At 44.8% G+C, this 18803-nt stretch overlaps 1 protein-coding gene across 3 annotated transcripts in view; it reads right to left on the bottom strand.

The window, feature by feature from the left end:
• Positions 1-8013: 8013 nt before the first annotated feature.
• Positions 8014-18803, bottom strand: part of usp25 (ubiquitin specific peptidase 25) — a 28070-nt gene continuing 17280 nt past the window's right edge. The window contains exons 19-26 of one of the 3 annotated variants that reach the window (XM_030792423.1): positions 18389-18475; positions 17538-17633; positions 15167-15345; positions 13666-13744; positions 13321-13400; positions 12217-12340; positions 10638-10833; positions 8014-8381 (exon numbers count right to left, since the gene is read on the bottom strand). In XM_030792423.1, the coding sequence (XP_030648283.1) occupies positions 8209-8381; positions 10638-10833; positions 12217-12340; positions 13321-13400; positions 13666-13744; positions 15167-15345; positions 17538-17633; positions 18389-18475 (1014 nt within the window). In that variant the 3' untranslated portion in view covers positions 8014-8208. The remainder of the gene's footprint in view (positions 8382-10637; positions 10834-12216; positions 12341-13320; positions 13401-13665; positions 13745-15166; positions 15346-17537; positions 17634-18388; positions 18476-18803) is intronic. The other 2 variants (XM_030792424.1, XM_030792425.1) reach the window with 2 other exon arrangements.

Here is an 18803-nt window from a genome sequence, read left to right as displayed (position 1 = left end):
AGGTCACTGCCACAGAGAGCCTCACAGAGTCACAGTCTCCTCAAAATCACAATCAAACCCCCCCCCCCCCCCCCCCCCCCCCCAACCACCACCAAACACACAGGTCACTGCCACAGAGAGCCTCACAGAGTCACAGTCTCCTCAAAATCACAATCAAACCCCCCCCCCCCCCCCCCCCCCCCCCCAACCACCACCAAACACACAGGTCACTGCCACAGAGAGCCTCACAGAGTCACAGTCTCCTCAAAATCACAGTCAACCCCCCCCCCCCCAACCACCACCAAACACACAGGTCACTGTCACAGAGAGCCTCACAGAGTCACAGTCTCCTCAAAATCACAGTCAACCCCCCCCCCCAACCACCACCAAACACACAGGTCACTGCCACAGAGAGCCTCACAGAGTCACAGTCTCCTCAAAATCACAATCAAACCCCCCACCACCACCAAGACCTGTTCAAACCTGATAAACAAAAAAAAATATACAAATAAACATAAACAAATAAATAAATAGATACATAAGACAACATAGACCTGTGCCTGATTAGCCGATTGACTAAAGTACTCTGGTGTAATGAAACACTAATTGTGAATGATAAGATGATTCATTTAAATAAACTAACAATTACAGAATTTTACCTTTTTGCAAGAACTTCACACACGCACGAAATAAACGGGAATTCTATGAAAAGCCAAGAGAGGTGGCCCATAGCCCTGTGAGAGAGTGGACAATGAGATGGTTTGGATCAGAAGCTGACGATGGAAGGAGGCATTTACATTTACATTTAGTCATTTGTCCAGAGCAACATGCAAGAGGGTCCAGTGAATAGGCCCAAAATCAACAGGCCTCAGTCTGCAAAACCAGCACCGAGAACCACTCCAGGGACCATGCATGGGTTTACGGCTCTAATGAGTCACCCCCCACCCCCTTTCCTCCCAACTAAAATACAGACAAGTCAAGTTAATGCTTAAGAGGTGAGAGCGAGAGAGGTGAGTTTTGAGGTGAGTTTTGAACATGTTCAGTGCTTCTGAGCATCTGATGCAGAGAGAGGAAACTCCTCTCATTATTTTGGAGAGAGGTTTGAAAAGATTCAGGAGGGTCGCACTTCTTCGTACTGAAATCCAGGCAAATTAATTCAGTCGACATTAACTCAGCCCTTGTCTGGATATGGTTCCCTCCTCAAGCGAGCAAACGCTGCCTGCACCTGTGGACCAAAAAAGCTTTTGCTCTTTTTTTTTGTTTTGTTTTGTTTTTTTTTTTTAAAGTGCCTTTGTAATAATGTCAATGCTCGGTTCCTGATCTCCTCATCTCACAGACGAAATAATTCAGATTTCGCCCGGAGGCAGAGTGAATATGGAGACTCCAATAAAAAAAAAATAAAAAAGACTTGGAATTTACAGCCATGCCAGAGAGAGAGCCAATGCCAAGCCTTGTGTCTGTTTCAGTAGAAGTGCCTCTGTTTGAAAGTGCTTGGTAATTAGTACATTTGCTGTGTCGGCTTGGCTTGCAAACGACGATCGTTAGTCACAGGGAAGAACTTTAAAAAAAAAAAAAAAAAAAAGAAGAGGTCTCCAGCGTTGCGTTTAGTGTCACAGACATCGGTCGGATAGCTGATTTAAAGAAAGGTTTCCTGAGGACAACGTCATAAACACCTACAGTGCCAGTTGCTCTCTTAACCATGCCAAATAGCTCTCTCTCTCTCTGTCTCTCTCTCTCTGTCTGTCTGTGCCAAGGAAGCTGGCAGGAGACACAATGGCTCTCAGAGTTTTCCACTGTGATCCGAACAGGATCCTGAGGGAAAACGAAAAGGAAAAGAAAAACTATAAAACGACAGGAGATGAGGATTTACGGCACGCGGTTTTAAATGAATGTTTCTTCGTATGTTAAATGCATTTCCCCCCTTTAAATGGATCTTTCTTTCTCGCTTAGACCAGAGCTGCTTTGTGCTGAGCACTGCATTGGCTTTGCTCGAGCTCTTAATTGCAAGTTTGAGGTTTACAACAAAATCTTGCCTTCAGTTAGAATGTAACTGAACCCCCCCGCCCCCCCACCCCATCCCCACAACAACCCATCTCTCTCGCTCTCTCTCACTCTGTCTTCCATCTGTCTGTCTTGCTTGCTCTCTTCCTCTCTCAGTTTTGAGTGTGTCCTAACTGAGGGAACTGCTGTGACAGGCAGTGGGAACAGGAGAGGACGAGGCCAAAAGACAGCTCCATCAGGCAACCACCAGCGCTGCCCTCATTCATCCGGCTCAATCCCCCCGCAAAGCAGCTCAAATCGCTCACTGAAACCTACCAGCCACAGCCCGGCCTGGTTCAGGGGAATATGCTTAGATTCAAGTCAGAACAAGCTTAGACTTAATTCTACTTCTTTTCAACACATTAAGAAAAAAGTGGACCACTGATAGGACCTACCTCTACGTGACACAAACAAGATAAGTTCAGTAATGAAATGACGCAATTTAAAGTTGATTTTTGGGGGGCTGTAATTGAATGCTATTCTGCTGGTTTACTCTCTCTCTTTCTTTTCTTTTCTTTTTTTGGTCTTACAGCTGTTATCAAGACCTGTCTCTGAACAAAAGACTTTTCAGAACTGGAAATCCATCAGGAATAGACATAGAAACAAACTTAAAATAAATAAATAAATAAATGAATAAATAAAAATAAAAAATAAAACAGCAAAGGTCTGCAAATTAAAAATTAAAAAAAAAAAATCTCATCCCTTTCTTTAAACAGCAAAGGAAAGTGAAACATACAGAGACATTTCAGCCAATCAGTTTGCCAGGGGAAAAAAAAGACAAAATTCAATTATCGTGCCCCCCCCCCGCCCTCCCTGTCCCTGCCCGGCAAACTAACAAAAAGACAAAAACAAAACAAAAAAACCCCTACAAAGTCATTCACCCAGGTACACCCTGGTCTCCTCTGTCCAGTCACAGCCACAGGACAGTCTGCACGTTTTCCTTTTCTTTTCTTTTTTTTCTTTTAAGGAAGGTATTCTTTGAAACAAGTGGCCTATTTCAGAAATATCGATTTACAGGACGAGCGGTAGAGGGATGGTGTGTGTGGAATGACCTGGTAGAGCAGTCCGAGGCTCTGAGAGCACGGCCGAGACAAGGATGCGATTCCAAACATAGCTCCGAACCCCGGAGCGGACGGAGCCCGGCCTAGCGGGGCACGGCTCATCTGTTACCACCGACTCAAAGACTGCAAACGTGCCAGACAACCGCGCAGCTACATCGGTGACGCGACGCGCCGCGCCGAATATGGGTGAGACTTTACGACCACAAAGGATATGAAGTAGATAAATAACATACGACCGAGAACCAGCGTTCTGCTGACGGACGGCACGCGGGGGGAGTCTGTTAGATACAGGGAGGCTTTTTTAGCAAACTACAGGCACCCAGAAGTATTTCCAGTCTGTTTATTAGTGCCTTATCGTGAGATGCACCTGGCGGGGGCGGGGGCGGGGGTGAGGGGATGGGTGTTCGTTCTGTGCTTTTTCAAGTAGACAGCAGAGACTCAGCAAATTCCAACAAGCATAGGGGAGAAAAACAGGGAGGGGGACTAAGAGGAAGAGGAAGAGAAAGAGAAAGAGAAAAGGAGGGGGGGGGAGGTGTTTAAAGGGGAAAAAGAAATGGGCTGGTAGGAAGAGTCCCAAAACTCATTTGAGGTCAGAAGTGACCTCAGGACTATTCATTTACAAAATTAATCCTTTACTGAACGTGAAGAATGAAATTATTTCCACTAAAAGCGCTTGTCTGAGCTGGGTTTCGAATGACACGCGTACACTCACGAGATTCATGAAAATTAGGTCAAAACAGCAACGAGCAAAAGTGAAAAATGTGTGAGCCTAAAAAGAGATTAAAAAAAAGAAAAACCTACAGCAGCCAGCTGTGCAAACAAGCGCAGAGCCATCAGAAGAGTGAGAGAAACTGGGACCCAGTGAATCCTGGGGGACGGAGGGACCTGATGGAGCTGGGACACAGAGACTCCACAAAACAACGCTCGCCGCTTTCACTGCCAGACTAACTGACGTGAAGAGCAAATCTACGTGAGAAAAAGCAATGCCATGAACAAAATTCATTACCGCATGATGTAATTGAACTGCTCGTCAGCAAAGCCAGCGATTGGCTGAGGGAACGGAGCTGCTTGCGGGAACGGGGCGCCAACGCTGGATTGGTTACTGGGCTCCTGGTAACAGAGAGACTGGAGGGCAGTGGAGACAGACACCAGCTTGCCTCTTGTTTGTCGACTGATGGGAATCTTGTTCAGCCCAGCTGCGTCTCCATGGCAGTGGCACCTCAAGAGCCCACCCCACCTCCCCAAACTCCCTCCTCACCTCCTCAGCCTGCCCTGCCTCCCTGCCTCGGCTTCCCATCACACCCCAGAGCCGTCCTGTGACTGCCATGAAACACCAGACCCTGGCACTGAGCCCAGGCAGCATTTTTCTCCCTGCACAACTTTTATCCGACCATAAAACACAGCCCAACTAAAGCAGCCCTTAGGAAGCACCATTAGGCGCTAAGTGAACTGACAGCAATTTGAGCTGATTTCTCTCTCTCTCTCTCTTTTTTCGGGGGGGGCAGGGGGTTCTTTTATCGAGCTTTAACGGACTAAAGAGGCGTCCGTTGATTGATATTCAGTCTAGGCAAAAAAAAAAAAAAAGGATAAAAGAAGAAAAAAAGCTCTCGTGAACAAAAAAATATCTCTGTTGAATGGCTTTGAACAGAATGTTCTCGGAGGGTTTTCCTTTTTCTGCATTTTCAATGGGTTGTCCACGACAGAATGGTAGAGACCAGACACTGTGGATATTCTAACAGGTTCTTTTCCTTCAACCGCATTTCATCCTAACACTCCACAAAGGTTATCGTATAAAACATGCCGATCAACTTAATTAACAGGAATGTGAGTCTTAAAAAAAAAAACAAAAAAACAAAGGGAGAAAGGAAGGGAAAAAGAAACAGCTCATTCCATTTCTCATGACTTAATCTGAAACTGGGATGCCGTAACGCCAGTTTTACCAGAGAAGAAAAGTGCATTTTGGCGTCTCCGGCCATCTACTTTACAGGCATAAAGCGACTGCCGATGGTTTATCCCTGTCCGGCTCTCTGCACGGTACAGACAGCAGCCATGTTCTGTCTGAGAAGACCCAGAAGTGTTTCCTGCCCGTTAAAACAACAGTCTTTAAACCAGTCCTGCAAAATCTCTGCGCATTTATTTCATCCAAATTAAATGCATGTGAAAAAAAAAAAGAAAAAGCCAAACAAACAAACAAAAAACGTCTGAATTCCAGCGGCATGCCAAGTGCAAAGCAGAAAAGCTAAAGCCAAGCCATTTAAATACCGAACAAAAAGTATGAAAATTAACCGTTACAATTAGGTAACCGGAGAGTGGGAAGTGGCAGTTCAGACAGTGACCCCTGAAGCATTCACGCGCCCGTTGAAGACACGCGCAGTTGTATTGTGACACTGATGAGATGTCTGCCATCATGACAACAGAGTCATATTTTTTTAAATCACGGAGGGAGAGGAATCGGAACAAAATAGGTCGATGAGTTGGCACTCAAACCCTGGATCTTTTTTGCGACTACCCATTAATTTCACTTAGAAAAAGAATTAAATTAATTTAGTTATTCTGCAACATTGAATATGTTTGCTCACTTTGCTCACAAAGTGGTAATTGCGTTACTCTATACCACAAAACTATGCAGTTATAAACAAAGGAACACTTTATCTCCTTCCTAATCGTGGTGGCTGTAGACTGATGGTAATGGACAGCAAATCAAAACCAGAGAGCTAAGCCATTGATTTAAGAATAACACAGTCCACCTCGATTTGGAGCGACGCAGTGTCAGGTGTCACCGAGCGTCTAGACAGTCAGACAATGAAATATTGCCATGGAAACGGCTGGCTGTTATCAGTGGAGTGTGGAAGTCAACAACTGGAAGAAGTCAGGTTTAACAGATATTCCGTCTGACCTTTCAAGGCGGGACTAATAAAAAAGAAAAGGCTCAAAAGGCATCAAAGACCGATGCTTCGGTGCGAAGCGAATGGCTCATTTCCATCCAAACATGATTAGAGGCCAGCCACCATCGCGGTGTGAACTAGGAGGGTTTTTTTTTTTTTTTTTTTTAAAAACAAGCGTGAGTCCACAGTCGGTCAATTTCATTCAACATTTTTCAGCCAATACCCAATACCTTTTTTCCTTTTGTCCATCTAACTCTAATCCGTTTTTCCTTCAATACGCCAACCGTCTCATTTATCTTAAATGTAATGTCCTATGTTATGTGGACCTGGCTCTAAAGCAAAGCTTAAAAAGGCAAAATTAAACGAAGTACAAATGCAGGCAATAGCAGTAAGGTTAGAGGCAAAACAAATTCTTTAGAAAGATATTTAGTGCTCACTCGGACAGGCCCTTCACCGCGGCCTGGTTTCGTGATGTTCTCGTTTAAGACCGGTCAAAGGATTGTAAATAATCGAAGTAATAACTTCAAAGTGTGTGATATCACCAACAAGGGGGCTCTCTGAATGAGGTGTATGATCTGTAAACTGTAGCTATAGGCTATCTGCGCCATGCAGTTCAAACGGCCGAAAAATAATACGCTCTTTGGCTTATTGGTCGACTTATTTATTAGTTTTTGCCCTGTTTGTTTGTTTTGTGTCGGCAAATTTGTCTCTTTGTGTCTCATGTGTCACAACAACCACTTTTGTCTGTAATTAGGCTACTTACCTGCGTTACACCTGTCGCCTTTTGGGAGCGAGAAAATCGTCCACGCGCTTCGTAAGTGGTGACAGCGCTCGCTTCCCATGCACGCACTTCCTATCTCACAGTGTAATTTCAGACAGTAATTGTAGAGTAAACCACATTCGCCTGCAATTATAACACACATTTAGAAAACCATGCTCCGCTATGGGACGGCACAAACATATATCAAATTTCTACGGGCGGGAAATTTGGTGGGGCAACATCCGAAAAGCCTGCGAAAATAACCTGATCTCCTGCTGTAACCACACGAATAATGTACTTAATGTGCATAACGTTGGTAAAGTGCGTTAGTCGTCTGGTTTTTAATACTTGGATAGAAAGGTGATGCCTTCAGTAAAAGTTCTTTAACTATTTATTTGTTTTTGGATGCCCCGCTGACTATGAGAATAAGGAAAGAAACGTCACTTTAAGAACTCCATTACTTATCCTTTTATCGACCCAAGACCCTGCGTCTCACCGCTGGACAGTAAAACACTGGGCAGAGCTGACTCGTGTCAAGGACAGCGTAAATATTTCTTCAGTCATCCTAACTTTCATCAGATTTCAGGAAAGCTACTGAACGGTTTGAAAACATAAGCAAACATATGACACAGCAAGTATACATCTGGCCTAAAAGGGCCATAAATAAAACTTTTATTCTCTCAGTTTATGAACAAACCGCGCGGAGTGTCCGCAGCCGTTTACCACAGCGCTTAAAACTTCTTTAAAGATGCAGTCCTCCGCTCAAGAGACTCACTGTACATACTTAAAGCCTCTGGTGAATCTCAAGGTTTTCATTTCATCACATCCTTTAAAAAAAAAAAAAAAATCAAAACCAAAACCAAAAAAAAACAAAACCCCAAAACAATTAACAAACAAACAAACAAAAACAAAAAATTCTTAATACTCTAATAAACAGGTGGCAAAAGCAGCAGGTCGTTCCTTTTCTCGTGAAAGTGGGTGACTGACAAGAGGGGGAGTGAGGGAAGAGGATTAACCAAAAATAGGAGAGTGAACAAAAAAAAAAAAAAAAGAAAGAAAAAAAGAAAGCTCAACCTCGTTTGACAAAGCTGGAGCTGCATGCATTGGATTTCAAGCACTGCAATGTAGCCTTCTCCTCCCCTCTCCCCCCTTCTTTCTTTTCTTCTTTTCCATTCTTTCTCAGGTCCTTTTTTTCTTTACCATCCCCCTCAAACTCACACACACACACGCACACGCACACACACACACACACACACGCACACGTGTCCAAATCTTTTCTCTCTGTTGCGTTAGCTTTAAAATGTGATTGAAATTCAAAATAATAATCATAATATTAATATTAAACAATTATAACAATGATAAAACCTATAGCAGCAAAGAGAAACGAAGGAGTAACAGCTAGAGCGACCCCTGGCTTAAGGAAGGCATGGGCTGTACGAAGTCCATGAACGAGAGTGATGGGGGGGGGGCGGGGCCTCGCCGCTCATCTGCCGTCGGCGGGGGTCCTGCTGACGGAGGCCATGACCCGGCCGAAGCGTTCGCACAGCTCCAGCGTGGAGTATGAGGGCAGCTTGGGGGGGTCGTGAAAGCTTTTGATCTCAGTCGAGCAGTCGAGAAGCTTAGGAAGGAAGTCGGTCAGCTTCTCCTGGAGATTAGCTGTGAGAGAAGAAAGGAGAGTGAGACTGTGTTTTTGTGTGTGTGTGAGTGTGTGTGTGTGTGTGTGCGCATGTGTGTGTCTTTCTCTCTTTCCCTCTATGTGTGTGAGACAGAGAGTGGACGTTGAGATATTCTGGTGGTTCTCTCTACCAAAAACAAGTTAAAATTTCAACAAAACGTGCAATGTGACTGTAATGTATACCTAGGCAGGGGAGGAAAAAAAAAAAAAAAACTTTGGAAGAAGAACAGTTACATAAGAAAACAGGAAAGCTACTTGGTTCACAGGCCTGAAACTTGTTTTAAAACTAAAAACAGAGTTTTAGTCATCCTGGCAGAGAAATTCGTGACACCACACCCCCACTCCCCTCCCGCTACCACACAAAAAAACAAACAAACCCCAAAAAAAGCTGGATGCTGTTAGGGATTGTTTAGCCTACACGTGTGCTAACACCCGACCCGGCATGAGAATGGAGTTCAAACAATAACCATTTGAGGATTTAAATTCCTGATTCCACTCTGTTGTTTCCAGTATACTACATGCACCTGAAAGAAAAACTTAGGAAGTACGCATGCGATCCCATCCTAAGACCTGAAATACAATTTAGCACTTGCTACCTAAGCAGAACAAAAAGAAACAAAAAGGAAGGTGTGTATTTTCACTTTTTTTTTTTTTTTGCTAATCCTAAACACCTCAGCTAGCTAGCAAACAACACCTATTATGCCTGATTTCCCAGCATGCTTTGGGGGTGTGGCTGTTTGTTGTGTAAAACAACATGCTCAAGACAATCTCATTTCTACAAACCGCTAGCTGCAGACAACAGGGCGCGCACACCAGATAACCTTTTCAAACATAACATCACATCATGCTGTCAGTTTTCTTTAAAGATAAATAAATTAATTAAAAGTTACAGGCTGTTTATGGGCCGATGAAATTCTGAAGCTCCAGTTGACAGACTGTAAAAGAGCCAGCCCAGTGGGAAGAGGTTTCCTGTATACAAGGCAAATCTCTCTGGGCCACACTGTCATACAGGACTCGTAAACACACGTGTGAACAGGTATGGATCTCTGTCCAACCCTATGCGTTCTTTTCTACACTCTCATTTCAAGAACAGAATCAAGTACGCGCTGCTACACAAGCTGCTACATAAACTCATCTGCCCCAAAACCCTGCCATCCCATAACCCCTGTGTGTTCAGCACGTTTCCCATCGTTATTCACTGTTTATGAACTTTATCTGATCCCTTTCTCGTCTTATGTTGGAAAATGCCAAACCAGATCAAGCGTCCGCTAGCTGTCCGTTCCCACTGGATACTTCTGATCGTGTTACTGGCCGAAGTATCGCTATTTGACTGAGAAATCAAGCTGAGGCATCGTTATCTGACTGAGAAGTCATTCAAAGACGCTGGGGAACATGTCGGCCTATGAAGGCGACCTACTTGATTTTTCTTTGTTTAAATCATCCATTCAAAAGCACATCAAAATGATCACTAACAAACAACAGGCACTGTGAAGACCACTAAACAAACATTACACCGCACCTGAAAGGACTGTTTCACATACACTAAATGTTTCCTAACATTAGAAAATCATATCTGCTTTACTATGTGTTGAGCATGAGAGCTGTGCTTCTGAATGACTGTGTTTTTAAACTCACACTGGAGAACATTATCAGACTTTACCCTCATGTGTTCTTCCTTAACATTTTAACTTTCATCACTGGCTTTGTCTCACTTACAGTGTGGTGAGTCAAGAATGAAAAGTAGAAGCCCACAGATACCATAAACATCTATTAAAGAAAAAACGTCAACAAACGAAACAAACAAACACAAAACACCTAGACAGGGGGGGGCCTGTAGGTCTAGGATCATAAAGCTGTCAAGCAGACTTGAGTCACATGATCATCTTAAGTATGTGAGTGAGTGGGCTTTGTCCCAATACTCTACCCTGGCTCCTTCTGCCATGTGTCCTTTTCTCCTCGAAATTACTAAAGTCCTAACAGGTCTGAGTGTGCAGAAACAACAACAACAACAACAACAACAAACACCACATGAACACCTTGCAGTCTCGAGTCTTGAGTTCTCATCAAAACTGTTCACAAACCCTGTTCATCCTATTCTACTTCTTTATTCTTTTAAGAGAGCAAGGACACAGGGTGAGGCAACACTGAAGAGTACTGCGAGTGGGGCCAGGTCTCTGCCATACCCACAAAAACTTTGGTCCCTCGTCACGACAACCATGCTGGAAGAATAAACTTACATCCCATCTCCTGTCCAAGGTAGGAGCACCAACGGTTCCTCATGTCCTCTACTGCAACGATGTCTTTCTCCTCCACCTCGTCCACCAGCAGTAAGGGGATACACGGCACCACCAGCTCATTCATGATGTTTAGGCCAGTGTTCACCTCTGGCTCCTCCCCAGTCTCAAACAAGGCAGCGGCATGCTCGTTCAGTTTCTGCAAGCACACACACACACACACACACACACAGGCATCAGTCTTAATAGCTACATACATGTACGTGTCCTCATAACCACACTGTGTGTGTGGTTCTGAGGACACGTCCACGCGTTTGGCCCTGAGGTTGTGTATTTCAGTCACATCCACACACCTACAAACGAGCGTCCTTGCAATTGTACAGCAGTTTATGTCCTCACAACCACACACAAACACATGTCCTCACATTACATCTGTGCCAACCCCAACACTGTTGAGGAAGAACACTCCAAACAAAGAAGGATCAATAAACACAAACAAAGTCCAAGTCCCCGACAAAGTGTCCTAGACGTCCAAGAAAGTTCCGGAGTTTTTTTTTTTTTTTTATTGACGCAGGGGCTGACGCGTTCGATGATGCACTCTGTGCTTTTATTCTGGCGAGCGCGAGAGCCGCGGTAACACAGCCAGCCTCAATGACCTCAGACTGGAGAAGGCTTCTGCATGTCGTCTGTTGAATTAGCGATGAGGTGAGATCCGCGTAAAAAAACATCACAGTACATTAGCTCTGTCAACGCTGGCAGAATTTTCAATTAAAGTACGAGAGAAGTTAGATGGTGTGGTCAGAGTGAGAGAGAGAGAGAGGGAGAGGGAGAGAGCCAAGGCTCCTGTTTTTTTTTTTTTTTTTTAATGGTGGAGGTTATCTGGGGACAGCGACGAATTTCTCCGTAATGTGTTGACACTCCCAGCACCGCCTGCTTCCTATCCCAAGCGCAGTGATTACATTAGGAGCACAATGGTGGCGTAAGGTTACTGAGTTTAGGGCGACACGGTGTCACTCCTGTGCTCTTTAGTGCTGGCAAACAGGACACAAACCTGCATTTCATCAAAACCTCAACCTCAAATACAGAGCAGGAGCCGCATTATGGACAAACCTACATTTCCTCTCTGCCAAACAAATGTATTGGTCCTTTTTAAAGGTAATATCATTCCAGGAGATGCATCAGCCTCAAAATAAATAAATAAATAATTTACTAAATGCCAAAAACGGAAATTAGTGTTTGTTACGCCTAGCTCCTGGAGTACCCCTACCTAGAGTGCCACTGTCTGTACACAGTAGAGAACAGAGACAGTAGTTGAGAGAACAGTAGTTGAGTGAACAGACAGTAGTTGAGAGAACAGGCCTGTGTTGTAGGCAGTAGTTGAGAGAACAGGTTTGTGTGAGAGACAGTAGTTGAGAGAACACGTTTGTATGAGAGACAGTATTTGAGAGAACAGGTCCATGTGAGAGACAGTAGTTGAGAGAAAAGGTCTGTGTGAGAGAAAGAGAGAGAGAGAGAGAGAGAGAGAGAGAGAGAGAGAGAGAACGGTGCATAAAGAAGTGGTGAGTCATTCTCAGACACTTACTAGCAGGCAGTCTCTGCGATAATGAGCGATCAGCTCCTCGGTGTGACCTCGGTACGGGCCTTTGGACAGAAGCTCTTTGTTGTACTGATAGGCGTAGATCAGGTACATCAAAGCCTCCACAAAGCTGCACAACATACAGGCACAATTAAAAACGCCAACGCCACCTCACTCTTAGCCAATTCACAAAAAAAAAAAAGGAAAAAAAACAATCAAGGCAAATCAGGTGTTTATAAAAGGTGAATGCTAAAGAAAAGTTTGAAAGGTGTCTGCCTCTGAATGTCCATTAATCTATCTTAAAGAGCAGGTTCCCCCGATTCGGAAGCTAATTCTCTTCAATTCAACACAAATCATCTTGACTTTAAAAGGCAGGACACAAAATCTGGTTAATCAGATAACAGAGATGGACTGGTCTTCGTTCAGTGTGCAGCCTGAGAAATGTTTGTAATCTAAACTATATTCAAATGTATTTTTCCATGCATGTCAAATGCTATTTTATAGTACAGCACAACATTAGTACAAGATAAAAAAATAATCTAACTTTATCCCAAAGGAAGGGTCAGCTATAATATGTGTAAGTGCTCATTAGGATCTTCATACACATGTTGATGTGTTTCAGTTCAGACCAGATTACTTCTGTTTGTTTGGTACTTTTTCCACAGAACAGTGTCACAAAGCAGCTCTATGGGACACCAGAACTGAGACTGTCGGTGAGCCACACTAAGGCCAAAACAAACTGCCTTTGGCTGAAGAAGGGGGAAGAAACCTTGAGGAAAAACCAGCGCTCTAAAGGGGAGACCCATCCTCCTCTGGTCAGCAGCAGGACAGCTATAGTTTATAGTTTAGTGAATCTAGAGTCTATAGAGGAGTGTGTTACAACTTAGGTCACTGCAGATTGTCCATCCTGCCTCGGAATTACCGTGCAGCATGGGGGGAGGAAAAAGGCCTGCTGCTGCCCTCTAGTGGTGAATAAGCCAAATTGAGTCTCCAAAGTTAGGTTTCACAGCCAAATAATGAGACCTCCATTACCTTATGTACAGCATTGTTAGATGTTGTCAATATTTTGTGAAAGCGGCGAGTAAATAAACTGTAGTGGAAACACGTTACCTCTTCTTCAGGAATAGCTCCAGGCCAAGCATCAGAAAAATCGTAGTCTCCCGGAAAGTTCTATAATCTTGATGCCACATCTATGTTTTTCCAGGACAAAAAGATGTAGACAACATTTCAAATCTAACATTTATCACTGACTTTTCACCAACCGGTATGAGAAAACTATAGTAACTGTAGGATGAGTTAAACACATGCTAGTATTTTAAAGAGAACATTAGACAGATCTGAAGAGGACATTACTGAGAGAACACACGCACGCACGTACGCACGCACGCACGCATGGCATCACTGTCCAATGACAATTAAACATGAACTTAAAAAAATGAATGGGAAGTTGCTGACCTCATACTCTTCCATGTTGATTTCTTCTGGCTTAATGAGATCTAGTTTTGCCCGTGCCACGTTCATGATACTTTTACATCTGTGAGGGTTTGGTTGGGTTGGGTTGGGTGTTGGGGGGGGTGTTGAGGGGGGGTTCGGGAGAGAGAAACGGGGTGGACAGAAGGGCACAGCCATTAGACCAGTGGAGTGACTCACCGAGTAATCCGAGCCGTGTGCCAAGGCCTCCAGTGTGGCCATGAATCATACTTTATTACTGAAAACAAAATGGAAAAGCCTCTCTCCGAGGCCTTGCATTTCGGCCGCACGCACATAAATCTAATTATACTCCTCTAAATAGCGGAGGAAGGAAATCAATTGCCCTATGAATATGGATTCCGTCTCATGCCTGGGGCACGGGGCCACGCCGAGAAAAGTGCACGGCAGTGAAAAGACCGCATTCTGCCACAGAGACCAGGGGCACTCTTCCACACCTGCACGCTCACGCCAGCGGAAAAGTCACGCGCGTGAGTGTGAACCGCTGAGGAGAAGTGATTTTGTCAAACGGATGACCGGGAGAGGGACGATCTGTGGAAGGGTGGTTTGATCATCACAGAGGCTCCTTGTCTCACCATGCGCATTACCGCATCACTGAACATACATGCACATTACCACGTTACTGAACATACGTGCGCATTACCACATTACTGAACATACGTGCACATTACCACATTACTGAACAAACGTGCACATTACCACATTACTGAACATACGTGCACATTACTACATTACTGAACATACATGTGCATTACCACATTACTGAACATACATGTGCATTACCACATTACTGAACATACATGTGCATTACCACATTACTGAACATACATGTGCATTACCACATTACTAAACATACATGCGCATTACGACATTAATGAACATACATGTGGACTAGTAGGGAAAGGCCAGTGTTTATATTTATAGTGGTTAAACAGTGTTAACAGACACACAGTAAACAATCTTTTGTTATCTGAGTATGGTAGGTCTGATCTCTAGACTGACTCTTTGACTTCTGTAAGGTCAAACGGCCAAGGGCAGTTCAGGCTGAGTGCTAAATGAAGAAGCAGACGTCTGGCCTGGATATATGACACTGGTCTTGTAACCATAGGGTTGTGAGTTCATACCCTCAGTGAGAATGTTCACTGCCAATGCAGCTTTGCTTTTAAGCCCAAGGTTACTCCACAGGCCCGTGACCTCTGACACAGGAAGTAATCACCGTCAGGTAAAATAAGAACAGGTAACCAAAGGCGTTGCTGGGAGGTGTCTTTTTTTCCTGTCGCCATTTCGTTGTATTCAAGACATCAGAGTCAATCTACGATTTATTTCCACATAACTAACATGTGAAACATCAAGTCTGTTGAAAGTCTGCTGAGTTGTCCAGAGAAGAGGAGAGGTGATTTAAAAAAAAAAGAAAAAAGATACAGAGCTACCTTTCAAACATTAACCAAAAGACGCTGCGTCTTGTTACCTTTCATCAAATTCCAGGTTCCTGTCAGCAAACTGCATAAGCAGAGTTCGTTCCAGAATCTTCTTGGGCGCCTGGTTCTGGATGAAGTAAACGATGACATGTTGGAGCCGATAGTCTCTCTCAGGAGGAGTGTCTTCCTGAGCAAACCTCAGCAAACGAGTGTACTCCAGTTTAATTGCCTTTTAGACAGAGAGAGAGAGTGAGTGAGAGAATGCAGGTAAACACACCTTTTCAATTAATCCTCCACTAAGAAACTCAACTAATATTCTCATCTACTTCAGCCAAGATACCACTTCAGCTTTTACCCTCACCGGATCCATTCAATTCACCCTCACCGGATCCATTCAACTCACCCTCACCGGATCCATTCAACTTCCCCTCACCAGATCCATTCAACTCACCCTCACCGGATCCATTCAACTTCCCCTCACCGGATCCATTCAATTCACCCTCACCGGATCCATTCAACTTCCCCTCACCAGATCCATTCAACTTCCCCTCACCAGATCCATTCAATTCACCCTCACCGGATCCATTCAACTCACCCTCACCGGATCCATGCAACTTTTACCCTCACCGGATCCATTCAACTCACCCTCACCGGATCCATTCAACTTCCCCTCACCAGATCCATTCAACTCACCCTCACCGGATCCATTCAACTTCCCCTCACCAGATCCATTCAATTCACCCTCACCGGATCCATTCAACTCACCCTCACCGGATCCATGCAACTTTTACCCTCACCGGATCCATTCAACTTCCCCTCACCGGATCCATTCAATTCACCCTCACCGGATCCATTCAATTCACCCTCACCGGATCCATTCAACTTCCCCTCACCAGATCCATTCAACTCACCCTCACCGGATCCATTCAACTCACCCTCACCGGATCCATTCAACTTCCCCTCACCAGATCCATTCAACTGACCCTCACCGGATCCATTCAACTTCCCCTCACCAGATCCATTCAACTCACCCTCACTGGATCCATTCAACTTCCCCTCACCAGATCCATTCAAGCTCAACTCACCAGATCCATTCAAACTCAACTCACCAGATCAGTTTTGGTGAGTTTAATGTTATATACCAATGTTTAAGGAAAATGCATGTTTACTTGTGTGACACTGTGAGTGAATATGCACACCTGCCAATATTTACACTCAAAGAAAGTATGGAACTCTTGACACGTAATACTCAACACGAGTGGATCTCAACTCCGGTCCCGAGGACCCCCTGTCCTGCACGTCTGCACTGTAAGAGCAACTGCTCAGTACAACATTAAAATAAATGAACGTTTTAAACTGAGGTTTGGGAGCTGGCATAGACGAAAAATCCAAACCAGACAATACGAGTACTGGACTGGACCAGACTTGCGTCCTGGTTAAGGACTGTGTTTATTAGCTCAGTGGAGATAAAGGCTGTGTACTGGTGTGAGTTTCTACTGATAAAGGGTGTGTACTGGTGTGAGTTTCTACTGCATTTAAATAAAAAGCAATTTATAAAAGCATGGATGCTAAGTCAGTGACCACTCAAAACAAACACATGCAAAGTCCTGATGACCAGCACGCTGGGCGTCACGCTGAGTGTTCAGTGACACACACACCGAGTGTTCAGGACCACTGGTCAGCTCAATCCATCAGTTTACAAAAGAAACACAAAATCCTTCCACATCCTTACATCTCCATTAACACATCCAACCCTAACATCTCCATTAACACATCCAACCCTTACATCTCCATTAACACATCCAACCCTAACATCTCCATTAACACACCCAATCCCAACATCTCCATTAACACACCCAACCCTAACATCTCCATTAACACATCCAACCCTTACATCTCCATTAACACATCCAACCCTTGCATCTCCATTAACACATCCAATCCCAACATCTCCATTAACACATCCAACCCTTACATCTCCATTAACACACTCAACCCTAACATCTCCATTAACACATCCAACCCTAACATCTCCATTAACACACCCAATCCCAACATCTCCATTAACACATCCAACCCTAACATTTCATTAGGAGCCTACCAGCTCATACTGATGCCACTGATGCATTAAAAGTGTCAAATAATCATTGTCTGAAAACAAGCGTGAGAAAGCCACACAAACTGAGCAGGAATCAAACCATTCCCTGCTCCCTTCCAAACAAAGTGCTTGGTTTAGTAAACTAGAGGGAATTAATGCCAAAACAGAGCTTAAGAAGAGAAAGCAAAAGGGAGAGAAAGAGAGAGAGAGAGAGAGAGAGAGAGAGAGAGAGAGAGAGAGAGAGAGAGAGAGAGAGAGGGAGGGATTAGTGGTAATGAGCAGTGAACGGTGTGCAGTCCCAGGGAGGGGAACGTCGGTTGTACCTTAAAGAAGGCAGCCTCGGGCCCACATTTGTCATAGACACTCCTGGATTTGCCAATGGCCATAATGATACCCTGCATGGTGGGAGTCATCATCGTCTGCCCAGAGAGGGAAGGACGTTACAACAGCACATTACCCAACAGAACCTCTGTCTGTCTGTCTGTCTGTCCACGCCAAATCAACAGCTCAGCCAGCATACAAATGCATATCCTTCACACAGGCATGTATCCCATGTAACACATCTCTCTCACATGCACGCACGCACACGCACACACACACACACACACACAGTCAACCAACTGTACAGTCAGCAGTGCCCTTAGAAAAGGGAGGCTATTCACAGCCTAAGGCCTCTCTGCCTACACGTATAGAAAACTAAAGGAGTGGGGCAGTCCATGCATGCAAAACCAAGTCAATTAGTACAGGTGTGAAGTTGTACAGAATCTCTGTGTAAGACGTCACAGGTTCTGCTGGACTACAGTGGTGAATCACACGCTGTCCCGGGTTTTTGCTGCACACCGGCGGGTTTGATTTTCCCAGGGACTTTAAGAGATGTACTGGCCACAGGTGAAGAGCAGAGCTACACAGCCTTACATAAGACTCTCTGTGCAACAGTGCGTGGACTCGCATTCTGAAACCTCCTAAAGCGACACTGACATGCACGTCTGGTGTTCTACTGCTCAGGCAAAGCCGGTAAAAGCAAAGCGCAGGTCTAAAGAGGGATGCAGAGGAGATACGCTGCAGGCCAGCCCCGGACTCAGAGCGCTGCCCAGAGAGCCAACGGGTCGCCGCGACAACGGGGTCACGTGACCGGCGGGCTCTCTCGGCGGCCAGAGGCAGACGGAGGCGCTACCTCATCATCGTATCCCCCCTCCTCTGACTCTATGACGAAGGTTCCTACATGAGGAATGGCCACTTCAACCACCCGCTGGGCAGGGGGCTGGGGGCAGGAGGGGTCATCCTGCACGGGGTCAGGGGGTGGGGTCTGGGCGGGGTTCACGTGGGCGTTTACGTGAGGGGGAGGGGGAGTGGAGGTGTCAGAAGAGGACTGCAGAGAGAGAGAGAGAGAGAGAGAGAGAGAGAGAGAGAGAGAGAGAGAGAGAGAGAGAGAGAGAGAAAGGAAAACCAAATAGGGTGGTATGGAGACAATAGAGTGATGCACTATAAGAGCAAAAACATATAGAGAGAAAAATAAATAAATAAATAACCGATCCAGGCCAACAAGTTTTCTTCCACAGATAAAACGTTCTAGAGCACTTTGTTTTTCC

Source organism: Chanos chanos, chromosome 15 (genome assembly GCF_902362185.1).
Source record: "Chanos chanos chromosome 15, fChaCha1.1, whole genome shotgun sequence".
Lineage (NCBI taxonomy): Eukaryota > Metazoa > Chordata > Actinopteri > Gonorynchiformes > Chanidae > Chanos > Chanos chanos.
Note: the sequence above shows the minus strand (reverse complement) of the source record. Positions and strands in the feature narration are given on the sequence as shown.